Source organism: Myotis lucifugus, unplaced genomic scaffold (genome assembly GCF_000147115.1).
Source record: "Myotis lucifugus unplaced genomic scaffold, Myoluc2.0 scaffold_390, whole genome shotgun sequence".
NCBI classification, from domain to species: domain Eukaryota; kingdom Metazoa; phylum Chordata; class Mammalia; order Chiroptera; family Vespertilionidae; genus Myotis; species Myotis lucifugus.
In genome coordinates, this window is record NW_005871438.1 from 590,322 (window position 1) to 615,989 (window position 25,668).

General features: G+C 35.5%; 1 protein-coding gene across 1 annotated transcript in view; it reads left to right on the top strand.

The window, feature by feature from the left end:
• GPR158 (G protein-coupled receptor 158) overlaps positions 1–25,668 on the top strand; it is a 354,431-nt gene that overhangs the window by 311,716 nt on the left and 17,047 nt on the right. Inside the window, exons 6-7 of the mRNA XM_006101994.3 lie at positions 2,676–2,785; positions 18,373–18,611. Coding sequence (XP_006102056.2) covers positions 2,676–2,785; positions 18,373–18,611 — 349 coding nt within the window. The remainder of the gene's footprint in view (positions 1–2,675; positions 2,786–18,372; positions 18,612–25,668) is intronic.

Sequence of the window (25,668 nt, forward strand, 5' to 3'; positions counted from 1 at the left end):
CCGAATATATGGAGAAGTGTGCCTTCTCTGATTTCACATTTGATTCAAGGAGACACTCATATAGATAACTGTAATATAAGGTAATATAGAAAAAGTATATACTCAAAAAGTGATTATAGGAATTCAAAAGGATTGGCTAGAATGATCAGATAATAATTTATTGAGATGATATGGAATTATAGTCCAAGGAAAATGGAACGTTTAAAATACAGCTTACATAAATCAACTCTCCTGATAATATTAGCCAATACTTATTGAACATGCACTATAACAGACACAGTGTTTATTGCATTTAACTTCAAAACAGTCTCATACAGAAGCATTGTTGTGTTCATTTTGTAAGTGGAAAAACTGAGGCGTAGCAAGACAATGTTACATAATTTGTCAGAGTCATGCAGCTAATAAAGAAGAAAGCCAGGATTGGAACTCAGTGACTGGATTCAGAACCTGTGTTAACCATCACATTGCAAAATTAGAGTTTTTACTATTTGCTGAACTGTTTCTAATAATACATTTTGTTAAGTTCACTGGATTTTATTTTTATTAATTTTTAAATTTGCATCTTATCTATGGATGCTAAAATTTTTTATTTCATATCTGATCAACTCAGTCTTTCATTTACAGTAAAAATTTCTCAAATTCTTCATGTGTGAAATAAAAGTTTGAAGCTATATCAGTAGTCCCCATACAATTCTTTCTTTCAAAATAAAAAGTTATGCCAACTTCTATGTTATAGTTGTTCACCTTCTCTTATTCACTGTTAGGTGTGCAGTAGAAAACTTCACAATAAGTTACAGGATTTTGCAATCCCCAGAATCCACTGTGCTAGAATAATCTCTAAAGCCATTTCTAGTTCTCAACACTAGGTCCCTATCTCTCTAGTTCTTAATCTGTCATGTCTCTCTGCCATAAGAAGGAATGCATATGCTCCCTCAATCCCTTAAAATTCTTTTAAGTTTTCCCTATTTGTTTTTCCCCTACGCTTTCTCTTCTTTCTTTAGCTCAAATTCCTTAGTAAACAACACAACTTACTTTGCAGAACTCATAATTAATATTCGTCTATTGTGAAAGGAACTCTGTCAAAATACATGAACTAAAAAAAGCAATACAAAGTTACAGAACTTAAACTTGTTTTCTGAAAATAGTTAATAAAAGAAAAGTTTTTATATCAATTTTCTGGTAGATTAAATTCTAAAATTAAATCTTTACTTGTGTGTTCAGCAGATAACTAGTGAATTAGAAAAATAAAAACAAATACCATATATACACAAAGGAACATTATCTTCTGTTCACACTTATGTTTACCTTTCTTTCATTTATTTCTGACACTTTTGCTCAGTATTTTTTCTACTCCTTGAGAATTTAACCCTAATATTGACAATACTTAGTTTCATATCTTCATATAGTAGAAACATTTAAGAAATACCAGCATGGAATTTTAGGGAATATCATTCTTGGTACTGCTGGAGACTGGACTTCATTTGCAAGACATCAACAAGAAATTGTCAGCACTCAACCCATGTCCCAAGTTATGCTTTATGTTTTCCAATATTCAGATCTTTGGAATGCAAAGCCAAAATAACACTCTGGGTTTTAGGAATTGGTATATTTTTATGTTATGATGTCCTTGCTTTCAACAGAATCAGTTCAAGCCAGCTGCGTCAAGCAGAAAAGTATAAGCCTACATTTTCAACAGCATTAATCCTTTAGCACTGCATAAGACTCCTTCCACAGGCCAAACCAATTCCTATTCTATGCGGGCTGGCTCAAAACCAGGGGGCAGCATCTGAAAGGTAAAACATGAAGTGCCTTGCTTATCCAGGGTGGGGCAAAAATAGGTTTACAGTTGTGATTACATGAAGCAGAGTTAATTCTTGTATATTATTTGTTAGCTATTGAATAATTTATTAATTGTATTATTTCCCATACAAACAACTATAAACTTACTTTTGCCCCGCCTTGAATATGCCTTTTGGCCATGCCCCGGAATTGACCATTTGTTCCTTTGTGTCCCACAGAACTTGCAGAGGTGTTTCTCTCAGCTACTTTAATGCAGTTTCTTGTTTATATGTCTCTCTTCCCTTTCGCATTGCCTTTGTATCCACAGCATCTAGTATATAGCTCCTGTTTCATAGTAAATGCTTCATTAATGTTTGTTGAATGAGAACTCTGGAGTAAGAAGCAAGAAGTTAGCAAAGTGGTTGAACCAAGTACTAAGTGAAGTAATAATTATGGAGCGGTGGACTGATTGGGGGTGTGCCCTACAGGCTAACCTCTCAGGGCTATTTCACACCGGGGATGGGTGTTGCTAGAAGTGTGGAGGCAGGAATATGAAAGGTTTCAGATGGAAGACAACGGAAACTAGCCTGGTTGTCCCATCTTGGAGAGTAAAAAGAATTAAGTTTCGACATACCAAAGACTTAGAAACAATTAATAGAAACTGCTAAAAGTTAGAATTAAATAATTTAGAATTGATTTGAAAGCAATAGGAAGATTCCATAGCTCTCTAACTTGTCCAATGAATGATCCAAATAATATTTTAAAGTTTTAATTAAATGGGTGTGTACTTATGTTACCATTTATGTGTATTAAACATCAGATTATGAAATATTGATTTTAGTCTGTGGGTCATCAGTTGATCCTAAGGTTTCTTTCTTTCTCTTCTCATCCCGCAGGTTGTTATTTTATACTTTGAGCCGAGCACATTTCGTTGCATTCTCCTAAGATGGGTCCGTCTTCTCGGTTTTGCTACTGTTTATGGAACTGTCACTCTCAAGCTTCACAGGTTAGTATGTTTTTTTAGTTTTCATCATCATGGGAGGATCAGAGTGTTTGGCTTAGCATGTAATTGCAAGCTGTGTCAGCCAATTAAATGGTTTAATTTCAAGGATTTAATAATAAGATGATCTATATTTTTTATTTTTGAGGCAATACATTTAGGATTCCCTAGGAAAACATTTAATATAGCTGAATTTGAATAGCATGCTTTAATCAAATGTGCCATTGGTATTGGAAAGGTTAATTCTGTATAAAAATAAGTTTAGAATGAATGCAAAACCGTATGGACTAGCTAAGAACAGGAGTAAATACAGTTAACATAATAATGCAGGTGCAGAGCTACCAAAGAACCTTATGGAATACAATTCAGTCATATGCTTATTTGACTAAAACTACTGTCCTCCGTTCTCAAGTTCCCTGTCCCAGGGTGAGCCTGCCGATAGTCTGTGGGTCAAATTGAAGAAAAAAATAGTGTTTCTGGCTTTCCTCCTTGACCAATGTGTTCTAGTAAATTGGAGAATACAGTCCTGTAAATTACCTTATACTTCATTTCAAAGCCACCTACTTTTTAAAGTGTATATGAAAAATACGAGAAATAAAGAAGCAATAAAATAAATTACTATCCACAAAAACTAGGGCTGGCTGGAAATGATTCCAGGGCCCCCCCCCCTCGCCCCTCTTTCCACGTTTTCTCAATGTCGTGGTGCCAAAAATCTTAGGACAGAAAATGTTTCTCCTGGAGGATAAAATTGTAGTTCTATAGAGGAAACCCTTTATGCTGACTGGCTGTAAAGCTGATTCGACTACCACAATAAGCCACAATATGACCATAAGTTTTTCTCAATAAAAGTATTTTAATGTGGATCATCCCACAATTTATCTTAGTTGCCATAATATGTGTTATATTTGTCTTTAAATGTATCCCCTTCCAACTTTCTTTAAATGCGATTATGTACTATCTACTACATACTCTCCACGTTATTTCCTTTTGAAGAGGGCTGTACTTATTTACTGGGAATGCTTCAGATTATCTTTTTGGAAAAACTGTAAATATCCTTAACTCTCAATGTATCAAATAGTAAAAAGAATGTGAGATTGGATTTAAGAAATCATACCCCTGAAATCTATATAATTATATTGACCAATGTCACCCCAATAAATTCAATAAAAAAGTTAAAGAAATCATAGGCCCCTATTTCCTAGAAAAGGAAAAGATTAGAGCCATCTCTAATGTTCTTTCTGATGCCCACTGTATTCTTTCCACTTCACAGCACACTTAGCTCTTTTGTCCTTCTATCCTTCAAGTGCCTACTGATTTCCATTTCTCACATGAAAGCTATTTTTCAACTGGTGCTCATTCACAAAAGAGAGAAATTGACCGCTTAAAATAGACAATAAGACTTCTAGAAATTCTGAATGAAGGGGTGGCCTGTTGAGACATGAAAATGACCTCTGTCCCTATGAGTCTAGCACTTAGCATTTATTGGGTTTGCTTATTTAATTATGTTCTTCATGTTTACCTAATTTATTTTCTTTTGGAAGTGTGGGTCTTACCATTGGATCCCCAGAGCACAATGACTGACACATAGGAGGTACTTAATACATATCACTTGATGAGTGAATGAATAAAATATCAGTTGCAGACTTAGAAGCTGCTTCCATCACTTCTCTACACATGTAATACATCCCTATTCCCTTACCTCACTATATGTCCTCAAGTAACTGGAACACTATGGTTTGCAAGATGCTGTTTGGTGGGATGCAAATACAGTATTCAATAGCAGTGAATCGTGTAATGAGAAAACTACTTCTGTTCAGGTTCTCTTTCCATCCTTATGATTATTTCCAGGAGAAAAATTAGTGTGGAGCTAGTAGGTCTTTAACACCTGCCAAGCAGTTGCAAATTTTCCTTTGCAACCAGGAGCAGATCAAGTCAGACTCAGAGCTTCCCAATGCAATGCTATCTAGATGAAATTTATTAATTTTGTTTCACTGTATTTATTTGCATAGTTATTTTCTATTTATAGGCTTTCAGTTTTTTATTGAAAGTAGCAATATAGAGTTTTCTTTAAAATATTTTAAAGCAATAAATAAAAGTTGATTTAAAGTATATATTAGCTGGTGTGCAGATATAGAGAGAAATCTTGAGGGAGGTAAGCTGAGGATTAGAATTTAGGAAACTAGATTATTTCATCATTTTTTTGTTTATTTTAAAGACAGTAAATAATCTCTTTTCTCTCTGTGTGTGTCTAGAAGTCATTGCAGTGAAGAATTACCCAATTGTTGGCTTAAATCGAGTAGAAACTCTTTCTAATTTAATGAGCTGAGTTATTCTTATCCTGTCAGAACCATATGGCTTTATATTATACTCTGTTCTTTTCTACATTGCTTAAATTTATCTGATTCTTATATTAAGTCTATTAACTGAACAGTCAGCTTTTCAGAGGAATGTGAACAACCTGATGGAAGTGACTGGCTGAGCCAGCTTTGTATCCCCTGTTCTTAATGATGCACCTTTCACCTCTTATATACAGTTGACCCCTTGAACATTGCTAGGGTTAGGGCCACTGACCCCATGAAGTTGAAAATTCAAGTATAACTCTTAACTCCACAAAAACTTAACTACTGATAGCCTATTGTTAAGTGGAAGCCTTACCAATAACATAAAGTCAATCAATACATATTTTGTATGTTATATGCATTATGTACTGTATCCTTACAGTAAAACAAGCTAGTTAAGAAAATAATAAGAGAAAATACATTTACAGTATTTGATGAAAAAAAAATCCAGCAATAAGTGGACCTATGCTCTATAAAACCATGTTGTTCAAGGGTCCATTGTATTCAGGGACTTGTTAAGTGAATAAATGGGTGGATGGTCATAATGAATGGGACTACAAGGAATGTTCCTGGTTGGGGTCTCTCTGAGAGTCAAACAACCTATGTCCCTAAAGAATAAAATTCTAAGATTTTGTAGTAATACTAGAGGCCCAGTGCACGAAATTCATGTATGGGGGGGAGGTCCCCTCAGCCCAGCCTGCACCCACTCCAATCTGGGACCCTTTGGGGGATATTCGGCTGCCGGTTTAGGCCCGATCCGGACATCCCTCTTACAATCCTGGACCACTGGCTCCTAATCGCTCACCTGCCTGCCTGGTAGCCCCTAACTCCCCCGCCAGCCTGATTGCCCATTGCCCCTCACTGACTCTGCGTGCCAGCCTGATCACCAATAACTGCCTCCCCTGCTGGCCTGGTCACTCCTAACTGCCCCCCACTGGCCTGGTCACCCTTTACTGCCCCCCTGCTGGTCTGGTCACCTCCAACTGCCACCTTCTGCCAGCATGGTCACCCCTAACTGCCCCCGCTGCCAGCCTAAATGCCCCCAACTGCCCCCTGCCAGCCTGGTCACCCCCAACTGCACCCCCTGCCAGCCTGGTCACCCCAAACTTCCCCCCCTCTGCCAGCCTGTTCACCCCATGCAGCCTGCTTGTTCAGTCATTTTGTTGTCCCTCACTAACCGCCCCCCACCACCAGCCTGGTCGTAGGCAGCCATCTTGTGAGGGCATGAGGGTTAATTTGCATGTTACCTCTTTATTATATAGGATGAAAGGAAGACACAAATCCTAACAAGTCTGAATTTATATTCTAATTCTGCCATTAACTATCTATTCAACCAAGAATAAATAACTTGAACATCTAAGAATCATTTTTTTTCACCTCACCTCCAAGGTTATTATAAAGATTAAGCATGATGGGGATATATGTAAATATATCAAATTGGGGGTTTTATTGCAAACCACAGGTAGTGACTATGTCTAAATTAAGCAAAAAGCAAATTCATTGGAAAGATATGAGAAAGTCACAGAATTAAAGGGAAAGCTAAAGAACCAGGCTTTAGAGGACTTGACCCAAGGTAGATTGGGGGATCGGTAGCCTGAACAAAGATAATGTGTTGTGAATTCCATAGACTAATTTTCACAGGAACGTCATTTCTTATTTCAAGATTTTTAAAAAAGTAAATCCTACCTCTCTAGGCAGAGAATTCTAAGGGAATTATCAGTAATGATATATAAGATGACAGTTAAAGTCCCTTGAGAATAGGATAAATAAGAAAGACTTGGGTTTTGTTTTAGTTGACTGAAGGCTTAGTAAAATTATTGATCATTTCTTTCTTCATCTCCTGGTCTCTCACTGACTGATTGTAGTGTTTACAGAATCCCAGTAGCTCTGAAAACTTGAAGCAAATATGAAAAAAGAACAGGCCCTCACTCTGTCCCACAAATAATACCATTAGATATGGGAACTTTAAGGTTTCATTCACTTTTACCAAATCTCCCACTTTTGAGAGTCATACAGCCAAAGACTATCATGCTAATCCAAAGGAGAATTGCAAAAAAGCCCTTTGTTAATTAACAGTGCAATATGGGAGTGTGATAAGTTGGGGGAGGAGTGAGAGTGGCCCTCCCCTGCAGGGAGAAATATTTTATCACTGACATTTAGATCACCATCCCATGGTGGTAATAAAAAGTAGACCAACTTTTAATTGTCTTTATTATTGCCTAAATTATTTTACAGACAAATGGGCCACTTTATTACCTGTACCCAGGGCAAATCAATCCCACTGCCCCACCTCATTGACAGGCCATTCATGTAAAACAATTTATTTTAAATCTTATACTGTTTATTCCTCTTTGGAAAAGGAAAGAAGGAAGGTTTTAGTAGCTCAATATAGATCATAAGGAAAAATAGACTGAAATGGGCAAAAATGAAGAAGGTTCATTTATAAAAGGGAATTTCATTCAGTAGCCATAGCTATGTTTGACTTAGAACATTAATGATGTAGGACAGATCTAAACAAACACCGAGCACCTGCATGGATAGATGGATTCACAGAATACTTGCTAAGCTGGGTTGGTTGGTTGGTTGGTTGTATGCTGGGCAGGTGGGTTGGTTGGTTAAGTTGGTTTTAAGAAACTTGGAAAGGCAATAGGCTCAGAAAAGCCATGTATATTTTCAGGAGGCAAAATGAGAAAATGTTTTAAATGAAAAGGGGTAGAAAGATTAAGAAACAATCCTAAAAGAACATTTTTCTATTTCTTTTAATACAGTTTTTAAAAATAGATTGCCTTTTTTGTTTTCTAAGGCTAATACAAGGGGAAAAAAACTTTTTGCACTATATTTAAAATGAATATTTAAGCAAGCTGTGAAAAAGCCTTCTTCTGGCTCTGGACTAGGGATTTTCATTTTATGCATTATTCAGTACATATTGCTCTGGATACAGCACAATACATGGCAGCTTTCTCTACTGTGTTCATTAGCACCAAATAGTTTACACTTTGTGGGAATGTGTGTGTGTGTGTGTGTGTGTATTATATATATATATTCATCCCTAATAAATAATATATAAACAAATACATATATTCAGTTCTTAATAAATTTTGAAAAGTAACTGGGAGATATTTATTTATTAAGTATATTCTTTAAGGATACATAAAATACAGCAAGATATCCTAAATATTTAAAAGGGCAAAATAAAGAAAAATAAGTATTCTGCTAAATAGAAAAGCTAAAAGTTCATAGTAAAATGAAGATTGTCTCATTTACCTTAACTTGTGATAACCACTGAGTGGCAGGGAATTTGAGATGGAGCTTGGGGCAAATGCCTGAAAAACAGTTATTAGACTTTGTCTATTAAGTACAGGTCATCTGCCTGGACAGACCATTGATCAAGGTGTTAGTTAGCCCTCAGTTATTTAGAAAGCCAAACAAATAACAAACTTTGTTTTTAGGTGTCTAAGCCAGTGCCTATGGCATACAAGAGTCTTCTAAAAGACTTCTTGCATTCATCCCAGCACACAGATGAAGGCTTCAAATCATGACCCAGAGGTTTTTAACATGAAACAGTTTTAACACTGTTTTAGCCAGTTACCCACCTCAGTCAAAATAATATATCAAGAAAGTGGTCTTTGGACATGTAGCTGTGTACATTGCTTTTGACTAGGAAACGGGAAGACTTTGCCCTATGGGTGCTGGTAATGATATGCACTTCAGGCATATCCTCTACGGAGCTCACTGCGATTTCTCATCTTTACTGGCTGCCTACCTTCAAGTGGAGAATTTCTTATAGTGACATTTCTTAAGAATCACACTGTCCCAGAGAAAAGGATCTCATTCTTTATCTTCTGAGGAAAGTCTCTTTCCCTGCCAGCAAGTGTACTATTTGGACAGTGTTAAAGAAAAATTCATTCTGACACTTCTCATAGAATTCTTAAAGAAATCAGGGGAACAACTATAATGGGAGTTTTTGAATAGGGGAAAGAGATTGGGCTCAACTCTGAATACAAGGAAAAGTGGGGATTTATAGTCAAGGAGCAAGGGACAGTTCAGTTGATGGAAAAGTAAGAGGAACCATCAGGTGGAAAAGAAAATTTCTGGCTAAACCAACTTGTCAGGCCAGGGTGATTTCAGATATCAAGGGCGGGAGATTCTTGCTAAACTGACTTATTTATCAATGTTCTTGTTAAAACTGGGCAAAACTGGAAAGAATAAAGGTTGAGCCCAGCTGAGGAGAGGGCTTGGAGGAGCCCTCTGGCTTCCATGGTTTCTTATGATAGATTAGTTCTTTTTTTTAAAAAAAAAAAAAACTTGTGAATTGTTTATTTCTGGAATTTTCCACTTAATATTTAGTTCTCACTATTACTGACAATGTCTTGTACATGCTAGGTGACTCTTCTTTGGCTGCTTTTTAGATTTTTTCTTTGTCTTTAGCTCTCAATGGTATGATTATAATGTGTCTTACTGTGGACCTCTTCGAGTTTATCTTACTTTGAGTTACTTGAGCTACTTGGATGTGTAGATTCATGTATGTCTTCAAATTCTGGATGTTCCATTATTTCCTGTGTTTTTGTGTGTTTTTTCCTCCTATCTTTCTTGAACTTCCATCATGTGTATCTCAATATTCTTAGTAGTTTATCATAAGTCCTTTAGGCTTTGTTCATTTTATTTTCTTTTTTGCTTCTCATATTGGATAATCTAAATTGACCTATCTTCAAGTTCACTATTTTTTTTCTTCTGCCAAGTCAAATCTCTTATTTAATCCCTTTAATGAATTTTTCATTTCAGTCATTGTATTTTTCAATTACAGGATTTCTGGGGTGTTTTGGTGTTTGTTTGTTTTTAATAAATTCTATTTATTTTCAAATGTCCTCTATTTGGAGATATTTGAAAATAAATAGAATACCATCATTCTCTTGGCATACTTTAGTTTATTATGCATGGCTTTTTTTATTTAGCTCTTTGAGCATCTTTAAGACAGTTGATTTAAAATATTTGTCTAGAAACAGTGATGGTTACTCTACCCAGCAAAGCTATCATTTAGAATTGAAGATCAGATAAAGAGCTTCACAGATAAGAAAAAGCAAAGTTCATCAACACCAAACCAGTATTACATGAAATGTTGAAGGGTGTTCTTTAAGAAGAGGAAGAAGAAAAAACAAGATAAAAAATGTGAACAATAAAATGGCAATAAATATATATCAACAATTGAATCTAAAAGTCCAAATAAACAAACAAGGAATCTAATGAACAAAATAAACTGATGAATAAAATAGAACCAGAGGCATGGAAACATGTAATAAACTAAGAAATCTCAAAGGGAAATGGGAGAGGGAAGACAGAAGAGATTAACCAAAGAACTTACATGCATATATGCATTACCTATGGACACAGATAATAGGGTGGTGAAGTCCTGGGGCAAGAACAGGCTGGAGGGGGACAGTGGGGGGTGTGGGGGGGAGGGCGACATCTCTAATACTCTCAACAATAAAGATTAAAAAATAAATTAATAAAATAAAATAAAATCTTTGTCTAGTAAGTATAGTGCCTGGACTTCCTCAGGAAATAGTTCCTATTAATTTCTTTTTTTTTTTCATGTGTATGAGCCATGAACTTTTTTTTGCATGTCTAATTTAAAACAAACAACCAAACAAAAAATGGGACATATTATAATGTGGTAAATCTGGAATTAGATTCTCCATCTTCCCCAGGAGTTGTTGTTGTTTGTTATAGTTGCTGTTGTTTGGTGACTTTTCTGAACTAATTCTCTAATATCTGTATTGTTTGTTATGTATAGTCACTGAAGTCTCTGTTCTGTTTACTTAGTGCTTAGCTAGTGATTCAAAACAGATTTTCTTAAAGCCTGGAACAAAAATAATTTAAAATTTTCTTTCCTTGCACATGGATTGTGTGTATGTATGTGTGTGTTAGGGCATGACTTCGCCAATCAGCCAAGCACTTTACAACTTTGCCTTAGGCTTTACTTCCTGCTTGTGCAGAGCCTCGGGTCAGCAAGAGATGAGAGCTTGGGGCCTTCTCAGATCTTTTCTGAGTGTTTTTCAACCTTCTAGTTATCCAGGATATATGGCAGTGGTTCTCAACCTGTGTGTCGTGACCCCTTTGGGGGTCGAACGACCCTTTCACAGGGGTCGCCTAAGACCATTGGAAAACATATATAATTACATATTGTTTTTGTGATTAATCACTATGTTTTAATTATGTTCAATTTGTAACAATGAAATTGGGGGTCACCACAACATGAGGAACTGTATTAAAGACTCGTGGCATTAGGAAGGTTGAGAACCACTGATATATGGGATCTTTTCAAAGCCCTTATTTCCCAGTACATTCATTCCCCAGCCTTCCCTCCTATTTTTTTTTTAGGCTTTTGTTTGTCCCAACCATTATACCTTGCCCCAGGTGGCTCAACTACTCCATTTGCCTTTAAATTTTTTAGAGAAATGACCCCCAGGTAGTTAACCTCAGCCCTGAGAGAGTTTCTAGTTGGATAAAATAAAGGCAGGCCCTTTGAACTAGTCCTATAGGGAGCCACCAGAGAGGTCAAAAGGAACAAATACAATTCTTGGAGAATAAGGTCCATTATGTTTTCTAGTACTAGGTACCTGTACTGAGAATGTGGGATGTTATCTTCAAGGCCACCACTGAACTGGGGAGTGGGAGATAGGACCAGTGTATGTTAAAATGCCATAAATCTCTGTTACTCAGATTCAGCTATTTTTCTCTTGGTTAAGTATCTTGCTGGGTTAAGCATAAAATATATAAGCTTTTAATTAGTTTCCAGGGTTCCAAAAAAGGTTGATTCTCATAGTTTTTGCTAGTTTATTCATTGCTTTTAAAGATGAATGAACTTTTGGAAGTTTCTATTCCAATATTTTTGCTGACACCACTCCCCAAGAACTAGCTGATAGAAAGTTCTATTTTGGTAAGATGTAACTGAAAAAAGCACTCAACCGAGAGAAAAAGATAAGAGTTTTGCAGTGATTCTGCTACTCACTTACTCTGTGACTTTGGACAAATGACTCCCCTTATGGGACTCACATTTCTCTTCTATACATTAATGGGATCAGAAAGATAATCCCCAAAGTTTCTTCTAGCTCTAACCATAGAGTATTTTACTTGTGACAGTCTTTTTTTAATTTATTCGTATTGTTGAAAACATTACAGATGCATCCTTTGTTTTTTTTTCCCATTGACCCCCTCCACCCCGCACTTGCAACAGTCTTGCAACCCTCCTTCCTTCTTTCTTTTTTCATCATTCCTCCTTATTCCACTTACCTACAATCAGGGGAAAAGAAAGAAAGATCAATGTGAAATATGAGAGCTCCAGCAGGTAACTTAAATTGACAAAAATACCTATATTGGAGAAACTGAGTTGTGAGTTTTCTTTCTTATAATAGCAACAACTTAATATACTAACAATAATTTTGCTTTATAAACTTATGTCTTTGACATCTTTCCATGTCAGTGCACAATTTATATCATTCTTTTAAAAGTTATATAAGTATTTGATTTTATATATGTATTATCATTTAAATCAGACCTCCCCCAAATATATATATATATTCTCTGAATAATCTTACTGAACTTCATATCTGATAAATGTCAAAATCAATTTCTGTCTCGGTGACACCAATTCTTTTTAATATACATCCAATCTATACAGTGGCCAAGAAATAGCTTTAGTTTACTTCTGAAAATGAAATTTTGAGAAATTGATGAGACACTTAATAAACATGAGGACTTGTGACCTTTGAAAGCAAACTTCCTCCAGCTTTTTTGTGTGTAGTTCACTCTCAGGGTTCTTTTGTGCGGAATTGAATTTCATCACAAGCATTGATTCTCTGGAATTTCTTGGAAGGCATAAAATTAATAGAAATTTGATTCTGATAGGGAACTTTAGGACTTTAGAATTATTCCAATTAAATTAATAGGACAGAAGATGGGTGGCTTGAAGATGTATAGGTGCATTCCTTTTTAGTAAATAAAAGAAATACAATATCACAAATTTAAATATTCTGAAAATCAAAACTTTCTATTACTAGAGGCTTTAAATTTTGGTGTCAGCATAATAAAAACTCAAAAATGTATCTGTTAGAGCAGTTAGGCCATTGGAAAGGCACCTGCACCAATCTTAGGCCTGCTGGGAAAAACTGTTTAGGGTTGCAGTTCTCAAACTGTAGCCTTCTTCAGAATTTACCTAACAGATTTGTTAAAGTAAGATTTCTGGGCCCTACTCCTCCAAAGTTTCTGAATCAGTGAGTTTGGCTGGGACCCAAAAATTTGCATTTCTAACAAGTTTCTGGGTGATGTTGATACTACTGGTTTGGAAACCACTGGCCTAGAGCAAGCAACATCTGAAGGACTGTAAACAGGAGCAACATAATTGTGGCATCGCTGGAGAGTATGGATTGAAGGTGGGTGAGACTAGTAAGGAGACTGATTACTCAGGAAGCTACTACAGATGGCTAGGATCTGTGGCAGTGGCTGTTAAGAAGGAACAAAATAGAAGAGTTTGAGAGATATTTAAGAGGTAGAAATTGAATTCTTCATTATTCTTTGAATATCTGGAACATGGAAGAGGGATAAATATCAATGTTCATTCTGAGATTTCTGCTTTGAGCAGTTAGATGGTACCAGTCACTGAGACAGGTAACACAAGAGCAAAGGGGGTTAGAGGCGGTAGGAGGGGAGAGAGGGATGATTTTATTTTGGGACCTGTTGATTTTCAGTACGTATACAGATCTTGGACTCAGGAGAGTGATCTAACCTGAAGATACTCACCAGCATGTAGATAAATGAAATGGGAGTAGATGAGATTTCCTGGATACAATGTGTAGAGCAAGAATAGAAGGTGGCTACTTTCAGGCGATCATTGAGGTACACTGCCATTTAAGGGGAAGACTGAGGAAAAGGCATCTGCAATAGAACCTTAAACTGTCAGAGGAGTAGGAAGAAGATCAAGAATATGTGATAAAATCAAGCACATGGGTGAAGCCATGCCAAAAGCTGGACTGAGATTAAGTAAAATAATGAATATCAATATCAATTAGATACTGTATTTGAAGGAGGTAATTGATAACCTAAGTACAAGTTCTTACAGTGGAGTTTTATGAGCTCAAACCAGACATGTGTAGAAAGTGAAAACAGAGATAGACAATATAGTGGCAGCCACTTCCTGGGTTGCCCCTTTTATTTTCATCATTTCAACATAATTTCCATGAATTTATCTACTATTAATAATGAGAATTGAATATATACTTTAATATGTCTTTTTATATTAAGTTCTGGGAATTTCTTGCAGTCTTCTTGTATATTACTGCTAGCCTTCAGAAATAGTGCAAACTTCTGAACAGATGGTAGCCTAAAAATCTATGAAAAAAAAAGTAGAAAAGTAATCTACATAAGAAGTTTAATGATTGTATTTTTATACAGCTGTATTTCATATAAATGCATGCCTAAGGATTTCATTTTTAGAACTTGGTTTCTAGGGAGTGAGCCCATATTAACTAACAAGAATTCACTGCTTAAAGATATAGCAACATTTTCTCATTTTATTTTAAGCCAATGCTAGAAAAATGCATCTTATTCCATTTTACAAAAACCAATATCCTGAAATACTTAGATCAAAGTGTAGTTGTGTTATTGTGTGTCCTAGTACTTGAAAGCCAGTAAAATCAATATAACAGGAGACTCATGAGGACTTTGCTTTGGTTTTTCCTGTCTGGAAATAAGATTATGGGATCTATGACAATCATGAATTCTCGGACTTTACAATAAATACCCAAAGAGTCATCTGAGAGACATAAAAATTTCTGATAATTTAGAAGTGGAATTTCTTGATTAAAAGTTACCAAACTGGGATCACATAGATTTCCTCTGCAAAAGACAAACTCATCTGGTTTAGACATCCTTTAAAGTATTTTAAAGAAATTTTTCAAGTCATTTTTAAAATCCACTATTAGATGTCTTTCGGGTTTAGAGTTTCAATGTAGATAGTGAAAAATCTTCAAGTGTCAGAAAAATAAATGATTTTCCACATCTTGGCCATGGAAAAAGGATTCTTCTCTGAAGCATTGGTTCTCGCAGTAATTTGAAAAATCCCTAGGAGTTCCTGTGAGTTGAGGAAAAAACTTTTTTTCTTGCCAAAGGGTTCAACCCACTATTCTCTCAATTACAACTTATAATTCTCTGCTTTATACTTTGTTATGTGATTTCCCTTCAACTAGAATCTCTTTTTGTCTTCTCTACTTTCTCCATTTTTATCCATTGATATCCATCAAGGCCCAAATAAATACCATCTATTCTATTAGTTTACTAAACTTAGTAGCTACAGACAACATATAGAGCTGTTTATTATGATAGGTATTTGCATACTTATTTCTAGTTAAATTGTTAGCTTTTGAAGACAAGAACCATAACTTATGCCTCCCATGTTGCCTAGCATGATAACTAGCATATGGTTGTTACTATATAAATGTTTGTTCATTATAATTATATTTCACACTGAGTTAAGGTAGAATGTGAAACAATTATTTTTCTGCCCTAGCCAAAATATTGAAGGTTAAAAAAATGGGTCAGAATCCCTTTTTTGAGAACCTAGTCATTCAACATTTAGAAATCATCCAGGTACAACCAGAAATAATTATGTGTGCATAGTGGCTACACGACCCTAGGCAGATTGGCTCAGTGGCTAGAGCATCAGCCTGTGCACCAAAGGTCCTGGGTTTGATTCTGGTCAAGGGCATGGACCTCTGTTGCAGGCTCCTCCCCAGCCCAGTCCCTGGTCAGGGTGCCTGCAGGAGGCAACCAATCAATGTGTTTCTTTCACATCGATATTTCTTTCTGTCTTTCCCTCTCTCTTCCACTCTCTCTAAAAATCAATGGGAAAATATCCTCTGGTGAAGATTTTTAAACACACACACACAAAAAAAAAACCATAGTGGCTGCACGTTTCTCATACAAAAAATAAGATTGGCATTGGCAACTATTAATTTTCCTAGAATTTTCTCTCATTGCTAAGATAGAGTTCTGTGAATCTTTTGATTTGCTGATAATAGAAGCCTTTTTATGGGATTAGATATTGGTCAATTAACTGTTAACATTTAAAGGAGAGAGACATTAAAGAAGTGTATAGAAACTGTAATTTAAAACTCACAATCATTCATCAATATTTTTTTAAATATATTTTATTGATTTTTTACAGAGAGGAAGGGAGAGAGATAGAGAGTTAGAAACATCGATGAGAGAGAAACATCGACCAGCTGTCTCCTGCACATCTCCTACTGGGGATGTGCCCGCAACCCAGGTACATGACTGTTAACATTTAAAGGAGAGAGACATTAAAGAAGTGTATAGAAACTGTAATTTAAAACTCAAAAACAATCATTCATCAATATTTTTGAAATAAGATCTCTTCTTTGACTCAGGGTCCGATGTTTGGGAAACATTGTTCTCTTCCTAGGATAAATCAACACAGTGCATTATTTACTGTTCACACTGTCAGTTCTTTAAGTAATAGTGAAACTCTAAAGAGTTTTTTGAGGTCATTTGAAGAATAGCCTTTTTCTGGTTTTGATGTTTATTGACCACCTCAATATCTTAAAACTTACTCACTTTTCTCTAAGTTTACAGGTCGTTTTAGTGACAGCTTTATGGAATCTTATCAAAGTAGTCAAAATAGATTGTATACAAATAAGTCTCCTTTTCTTTAACAGTCTTGTATAATTATTTTATTCATGATTTAGTTAAATTAAATACGATGATAACAATGGGTATAGTTTGGGGACAAATGCAACTAATTCTAAGGAAGTAGCAATTGCACTGGTTGGAGCAGCTGTGTTTGAGACATACTAGAGAGAGAGGTATGCTAGCCTGGAAGTGCTCACTGTGTCTATACGGGGAATGAAGAATAATTGCTAATCTAGTGAGCTAGTTAAATGGGGAGTAGTTAATGAGATCTTCTGTTGTCCTCTTATTTGATACTAATACCTTTCTGACATTGTTCCACAGAAAAATTGAGGATGTTTTTTATTTAGATATAACTTCTTGCTGAGTGTTAGCTGAAGAAAAATGGAGTTAATGACATAGGAAATGAAGGGGAAAGATTTAAACAAGAATCTTCTAGAAAATAACTATCTTTATTGGATGTATTGTATTAATTCAGAAAGAGCTACCAAGGTCTATATGTAGAGAGAAATAGCATAATACATCTAGACTATTTCAGTTACATTTGTCTCATTTCTAGATTTATAATGATGTTTTTATGAAGAATTCATATGAATACTTCACAAAAAAATGTTGAAAGAATGAGATGGAATAGGGAATAGAAAAGTTTGGGAAATGAATTTATTTTTTATTTAAGGGAATTGATTATAGATACCCTCATAGTATTATAAATCACTCATAGTGGTTTATTCAAGTAAAGTTTATAATACAAAATATCAGAATGAGAGTGGGAGTTAAAATCAACTAAGAATATTCTGGAAGTGAAATTAAAATAAGGTTATAGTAGGTTAGATTTTGTCCTCACAAAATCTTTAGAGATGGAATAGTTCTTAGATATTATCTAATTCACCTCAATCCTGACTATTTATTTGAGTCATATATATAAGAAAACAACCCAAAGTTTAAAAAATCACATTTCTTATAGGCAATCCAAATCCCCTTACTTAATGCAGTGATCTTATTGAATTACCCTAATATTTTAAATATCCCATCATTGTTTTCAAACTTATTTCATTTTTATTTTTGGTAATGTGATCAGATGGCTATAGAGGGGCATCATATAAAATTATTTTCAAAAAATGCCTTATAATGTTTTATAGTAAAAATATAACTGGTATAGTAAAAATATTTTAAAAAACAAAATATTATAAAATCCAACTACTCATGTTCAGGATTATTTTTTGATCCCTCAGAAACCCTGTTTGAGAAATGTTGCCTTTCTACCGATCTTTCTACACTCCTGATAATATTTCTTAAAATATGAAGACATATTCAAAAGAATTCCATTCTAGACAAATCTATTTAATCACTGGTCCCTAATGTAGGATATTTTTTCTGCTGTTGGAAGGTAAAGTAGAATGAAACTGAGTGAAAATAAAAGTAATACTGTTTCTGGTTTTCTACTCTGCCTAAGTAAATTTTGATGGGTTCAAACGTCACCGAGAAAAATAACGTATTTTAGAATTTTACTCATTTTTAGTTTACCCTTAACATTTTGATGTCTTGCTTTTCTAGGGTTTTGAAAGTGTTTCTTTCACGAACAGCCCAACGGATTCCATATATGACTGGTGGCCGGGTTATGAGGATGCTGGCGGTAATACTCCTGGTAGTATTTTGGTTTCTTATTGGCTGGACTTCATCTGTTTGCCAGAAATTGGAGAGGCAGATTTCACTTATTGGCCAAGGGCAAACATCTGATCACCTCATCTTCAATATGTGCCTCACTGAGCGCTGGGATTACATGACAGCAATTGGTATGTGGTCTCTTGTTTTGTGTGATTATCTTGTCCTCTTTTCCAGTGGCATTAAAATAGACTTCTTTAGAAACCTCATGAAACCCTTTCACAAAACCTAAAGGATTTTTACCTAATATGGTTTTGGTAAAACAATATTATGAAAAGGACAATAATTATATATGGAATGACAATGTTTTCTGAATGTCTCCATTCTTTTTCAAAGGTATGTAGCTTTGTTGTGAAAATGTAGTCAAGTAAATCAGGAAGAAGGTATGCAGTTAGTAAAGGCAACTTCAACTTCTTTGCATAGAAAGACTCTGCTTTCCATCTTATCAATATGTTCTCATTTGATTAACAGTAGCCATTCTCTTGAGTTATTTCTTTGGTTGGAAGAAAAAAGAAAACATGCTGGTATTTTTTGTATAATTTGGTCCTATGATATTTCAAAGTTAGTGTCCTAGAAACTACAGGAACACCTTCGTTTTAATAAAATGCTTTTCATGCAGTGACAAAATTCTCTAAACAACAACAACAAATCAAGACACGATTTATCTAGTTGTCTGTGTGGTGGTTGTCGAGGAGCAGGGGTGGGGGTGGGGAGGGAGGAGAGGTAGGAAGGGTAACAGAGGGCTAAATGGTGATGGAATGAGATTTGACTTGGCATAGTAAACATACAATACAGTATGCAAATGATGTATTGTATAATTGTATACCTGAAACTTATATAATTTTTTTAACCAATGTCATCCCAATAAATTAACTAAAATTTAAAATAAATAAATGCTGCTGTAAATTTATCAATATACTTCATATTTACAAAATTAAAAGCAAGGCAATAACTTTTTACTAGCTAATTATTTTTGAATTAAAATGTTCCTATTTTTTAAAAAAACACATTATTTAACAGTAGGAACAGGTATTTGAAATTAGGACTGTCTTGAAAAATCAGAGACATATGGTTGCTGTAATTTTTTAAAACTGCCTTACAGCAATTTCATTTACTTATCTTTCAGCATGTAGCATTTGATATTCTGTATTTAATCACTCTTTAATGTTTTCTAATGGGTAGCATATGCCTCTTTGCAGTTCTCTTTATATATTTCTATAAGTAGCATGTTTACCACTAGATTTTTTATAGTCTGGTTCTTATTCAAGAATAAATTCATATATCTTCAGTCGGCCAAAAAGCAACCTGTACTGAAAGCTAAATTGTTCCTTGTTTCCTAAGCGGACATGTTTCTATGTAGGGGAGATGCTGTGCAGAGGGAGCAGGTAGGTTTATCTTGAGATTGTGGGATTTTTTTGTCAAGAAGCTGTGTATGCTTACATTTGTAAGCATATGAAGTCAATCTATAAAAAAAGGAAGAGTGAATATTATTGTCACTAATTTCATTTTAATGGTAAAAGTGTATGTTCATATTTGGAGAGGTGTTTTTGAGCAAATCATATAAACTAAATTGGCAATCCTCATATACATTGATATATTGATAAGCATGCAATCCTAATATATTGATAAGCATGCACTCTGGGTCAGCTATTCCTGTCAAAAACAATTTTAATACAAAATAAAGAACTATTTGAAAGAATGCAATACTAGTGTTTCCACTTAAATATAACTTGAGTTAGAAATATAGGTAATAATTTTTAAAAATTAGCCCATTCTATTTTTGCTTACTGCTCCAAATCTGCTCAAATAGTGATTTTCTTGCCATAGTGCTAATGAAGAAAACAGCTTGGAAAAATCTCTGAGCCTCTCTGAACTTCAGTTTCTTCTTTAAAGAAATATTTGAGAACATAAAAAAGGGAATAAAAATGACTTTCAGAATTCCATTGTTATATATGTGTATCTATAATTTTTAATATTTATTGTTTGTCCTATATAAAAAAATGTGAGGTGAGCTTTAATAGAAAACAAACAGACATATAAACATTGCAACTATGGAAGACAGATGAATATTGGACAATGTGAGAAGCGCTTTACAGTAGTCTGGTGGTTTTTTACTGGTTTTCCTTTATCTGGTGGAAAGAGAATTTCAAAATTGAATGTTCAGAATATTTCTAGATTGGACTAGAATTCCTATAGAGACTTAACTGTCATCCACTATTCATTATATAACTCAGCACTTTGAATTTTTCTGAGTTTGTTTAATGTATTATTTGTAGCTCACTGAAGGCAAAAGAAAGAATTCTTACATCTGCTCAGCCCTCTTTTCTCTCCAAACCTAGTAACTGTGCTCCTCAGCAATATTGACCAAATTGTTTACACTGTGTTCCTAACACCTAACAAAGTGTCTGTTACTTGTAGGCTCTTGATAAGTATTTTCTGAAAGAATAAAAAATGAGCTCAACTCCCTTTATCTTGTGTATTTTCTATGCTCAGAATTAGACCACTGTAAGGAAACATGTTAAATCTAAAAATCCTGGAGTAACACAATTGTCACTAATTTCATTTTAATGGTAAAAGTGTATGTTAATATTTGGAGAGGGTTTTTTTTGAGTAAGTTATATCAACTAAATTGGCAATCCTCAGCTCTTTTATGAAAGTTTACCTCCAACTTGTCCAATAGTCAAAATAAGAGATTGATACCAATTTGGTATGGCAAATCAGAATTACCATTTTAAAAATATGTTAGAATGCATTTATAAATATTAAAGTAGAATAAAACTGATTTGGTTTTCTGTCTATCAAATTTGCCTTTATTATTATTAGTAATAGTAGTAATAGTAGTAGTGGTGGTGGTAGTAGTAGTGGTAGTAATAGTATTTGAATCCTCACCCGAGGAGTGAGGATATTTATTTTATTTGTAATTAAATCTTTATTGTTTAAAGTATTACATATGTCCCCTTTTCTCCCCCATTGACCCCCAGCCTGTCCCCATCTCCTGCCCAAGGCTTTCACCACCCTCTTGTCTGTGTCCATGGGTTATGCATATATACATACAAGTTCTTTGCCTGATTTGCTTATGATAAAAAAATTATTTTTTCACCATTCTCCTAATTAGAGCTATTTAGAGTAAAGAGTTTGATTCTAGGAAACATTGTCCTAATTAATAAAGAAAGCAAATAAATATCCCAAGTCATACTCATTTTGAAAATTACTGGTTGTAGAATTACCAAGGTTTTTTGTTTGTTTGTTTGTTTCTAAATCAAGTTACCCTAGTTGGTAAGTTGGTAATCATTTGTCCATGTTCAGGATATTTTAAAACAGAATTAAAATTTGTCATATTAAAAAAGGTAAAACAATTGGCTGGTACAAATGAATAAATGAGTAAAATTAACTTCTCATGCATGAATTAACCTTTATAATTTCACCCCTAGATTCAAGAAGACCACATCCCCACACCTAGATTTAGAGTTGACAGCAGGGTACCTAAGTATAGGGCTTCCACATTTGGAATACAGAAATTTAGTAGTAGCCGTGGTGATACAGTAGAGTTTATTCTTTAGTATATTTAGTTGGTTAGCAGTCAATTTATGACTTCTCATTCAGAACATAATCTAAACTTACTGTCCAGCGAGCAAGATACATTAGAATAAGTGGGCAAATTCTTAACTTACAGGAAACAACAACGCTGCAGAAAAATGAGTGGTAGGTGGTGACATCAGGGACATTTAGGACTCTGCTCTAAGTCTGCCATGGCTATGTCTCTGTGTCCAAATTCAGTGTAGATCTAGGCAAGCACTGAGATGCCTCTTCAGTTTCTTCCAGAAGTTATGTGATGATATTCTGATATGATAGAAAAGGGATATAAATGAGAATAAAGCTATTTTGCTGCTTTTTCCAACCAAGGACAAGAATTTATGCAAAAGTTCTATCCAGGTTTCCATTCTTTCCTTTATCTTCTGTTAGCCAATATATCTTTCTATGTCACTAATTTGGCTAACTCTTCTTGACTGCATTTAGATGATGTAATGACTAGTCCCTAACAAGGACTCTTTTATAAATTAATATTTCCCTTCATCGTTTCGTACTTGTGAAAAGTTCACCAATACATGAGGTATTTGTAGTTTCAGAAACTCCGCAGAGCTCAACACCCCTTGCTATATATTTTATTCACTAAGTTTGAAAGAAAGACACAAATAAATCTAAGCAATAATTATACAGGTATGATAGGCTTGTTTTCACATTCCATTTAGGAATTTTAAAATATTTATCACTTTCAGGATATAACAACATTGATTACCCCACTGTTCAAAAGTACTAATTCATTTCTATGAATTTAACATGGAATATTTTTACTAGATAAAATAATCCGATATAATAAAACCCTAATATGCAAATTGACTGAAAGGTGGAACAACTGGTCACTATGAAGCGCGCTGACCACCAGGGTACAGACGCTCAATGCAGGAGCTGCCCCCTGGTGGTCAGTGTGCTCCCACAGGGGGAGCACCACTCAGTCAGAAGCTGGACTCATGGCTGGTGAGCACAGCAGCGGTGGCAGCAGCCTCTCCCACCTCCACTGGAGGCGATGGTAAGGAGTGAGAGGGGTCCTAGATTGTGAGAGCCCTGGACTGTGAGAGGGATGTCTAACTGCCAGCAGGCAGACATCCTTCGAGGGGTCCTGGACTGCGAGAGGGTGCAGGCCTGGCTAAGGGACCCCCTCCCCCCAGTGCACGATTTTCGTGGACCGGGCCTCTTTATATTTCTCTTCTTCATTGACATGCTCTCTTTGTTTATTCCCCTCCTTCCTGGTAAAATATTTTAAACACACAAAACAGACAATGTGTTTAGTATCTTAATTAGTAATATGTAAGTGTTTATAAGAAACTGAGAAGAACACAGTGACTCTTACTGAGTTATATAGGGAAATTCTAAAATAGCAATTGTTTCTAAGGATATAAATACTTAATTATCCTAGAAGATTAGGCCATGTTATGACAGGTGAAATGCAATATAAGCACCATTTAATGAGTATTGGAGAAAATAGATTTAGAATTCCTCTCCAGCTGACTTAGTTTAATGTTCATTATTCTAATGTACCACATGCCTTAATCCATGCTGCATCACTTGGTCCCATTTTAAAATCTGTTTTTAATTTTTAATTAAAGGATAAAAGACCTGACTTGGGCTATAGCACTAGAAACACACACTTTTTGAAGGTCTTGCTTCAGTTTTTAGAAAGATTGAAGTGAGGGGTGTTTATTTATATACCTCCCCCTTCCAAAAATATTTTACTTCTTTGAAGAGTATCTATATAATGAAAAAGACAGTGGATAAATTTACTTGTATCTTAATTTTATACTCTAGTGCCAGTTTTCCCTTTTGGAAGTTCAAGAAATGTGGTAATAAATGTGGAGATTGGCTTGGGACAACATGTGAGGAACGTGGAGCAAGAGAAATTGACAAGTCTGTGGTGACTTCCATTTCTTCTAAGGAGCTTTCATCTCCCCTAAGAAACTCTGGAATTTCAAAGGGCGGGGGGAACATCTAGAAGAAAAAAAAGCTCTCTTTTGTTACTTGAACAACTCAGTTGTCAAGAAGATTTTGGCAGATCTTTTCCTTGTATTAAAAGGACTCTCATTCATAGAGACCTTTTGGCCAACAGAACAGCAGATTTGTAATGGCCACATGAATCCTTACTCAGTGGTCAGATAATGTCCCAAGCCAAGCCTAACTCAGCAAAATTGTCTCCAAGAATTTATAAGCTAAAATTTAACAAGAAAGTTAAAATTGTCCTACCTTCCCAAAGAGAAAATGACACTATAAGTATAAAACCAAGGTATAAAATAAATCAAATCAATTTATTCTTTCTCTTTGCTCTTTAGCATCATATAAATACTACACCTCAAGGAAGTAAAATATTTTCCACAGAGGTGGAATATAATTAAACAAAAATATAACACTTCCTCCCCCCGCAACACACACACACTACCATTATTCTAAAGGCACTCAAGCTAGCCCTTCAAAAAAGAATGTCTGAGTAATGCAGCCCAAGCTGAGGTGAGTTGTGTCAATGTTGACAGCCATTCATAAAAGGTTCAAATTTTAAAGTACATTTTAAAAATGTTTACAAATAATCTCAATCCCAACCCCTTCCCCAAACAATACGTATGCAAACAGCAGGGCGAGGGGGTGGGAGGAACATCACTAGAAGACATAGCATGCTGCCCTGACATTGATCCCAGGACCCCCTAAGAGGTCTCTAATCTTATGCTTTGTGAACTCTGCTCACATTCATGAACTTTAATGTAGGTCCATAGCTCTGAAGTGTATGGGCTTCACTAAATTTATGTCACCCCATATCAAACTTTACAAATCTTAAGTGTATTTACCAGAGAGAGAGAATCAAGTATACTTTCTCTAAGTTTCCCATCTAAGATGCTGAGGAGATTTTGTAGAACTTGACCCAAGTTCTAGAGATGTGTGAGAAGAAGCAATAAAGAAAAGCCATTGTGCAAATGTGTGACCATTCATGGCAATTCTTACTTTATAGAGTCCTTAGCAGTGAGTGGGTAAGAGAATAATCAAGTCGCTATATGATCTGTAGAGCTCTTGTGACTAACAGTATTATCCTATCTAATAATAGACATACCTCCGCTATGCTTCCCATTGGCTAATCAGCGAGATATGCAAATTAACCAACCAAGATGGCGGCCGGCAGCCACTCAGCTGAAGCGAGCAGGAGGCTTGCTTGCTCCAGTGATGGAGGAAGCCAAGGTTCCCCACCTGCTGCGGTCTGGCTCTGAGCTCCAAAAGCAACAAAGTTTCAATTATAGAAGCTAAACAAACCCCAGATACCTGCTTTCAGCAGGCCGTGGCCACAGAGCTGGAGCGAGCAGGAGCCTGGCTCTTAGCTCCAGTGACAGCAACAAAGTTTCAATTACAGAAGCTAAACAAACCCCAGATACCTGCTTTCAGCAGGCTGTGGCCTCAGAGCTGGAGCGAGCAGGAGCCCGGCTCTCCACTCCAGTGACGGCAACAAAGTTTCAATTATAGAAGGTAAATAAATCCCAGAATTAAAAAAAAGGAAAAAAAGGAGAGGCTGAGAACTTCAGTCGCCGGCCAGCCTGAAAACGGCCCTCATACCATCACCCAGACTGGCCAGGCACCCCAGTGGAGACCCCCACCCTA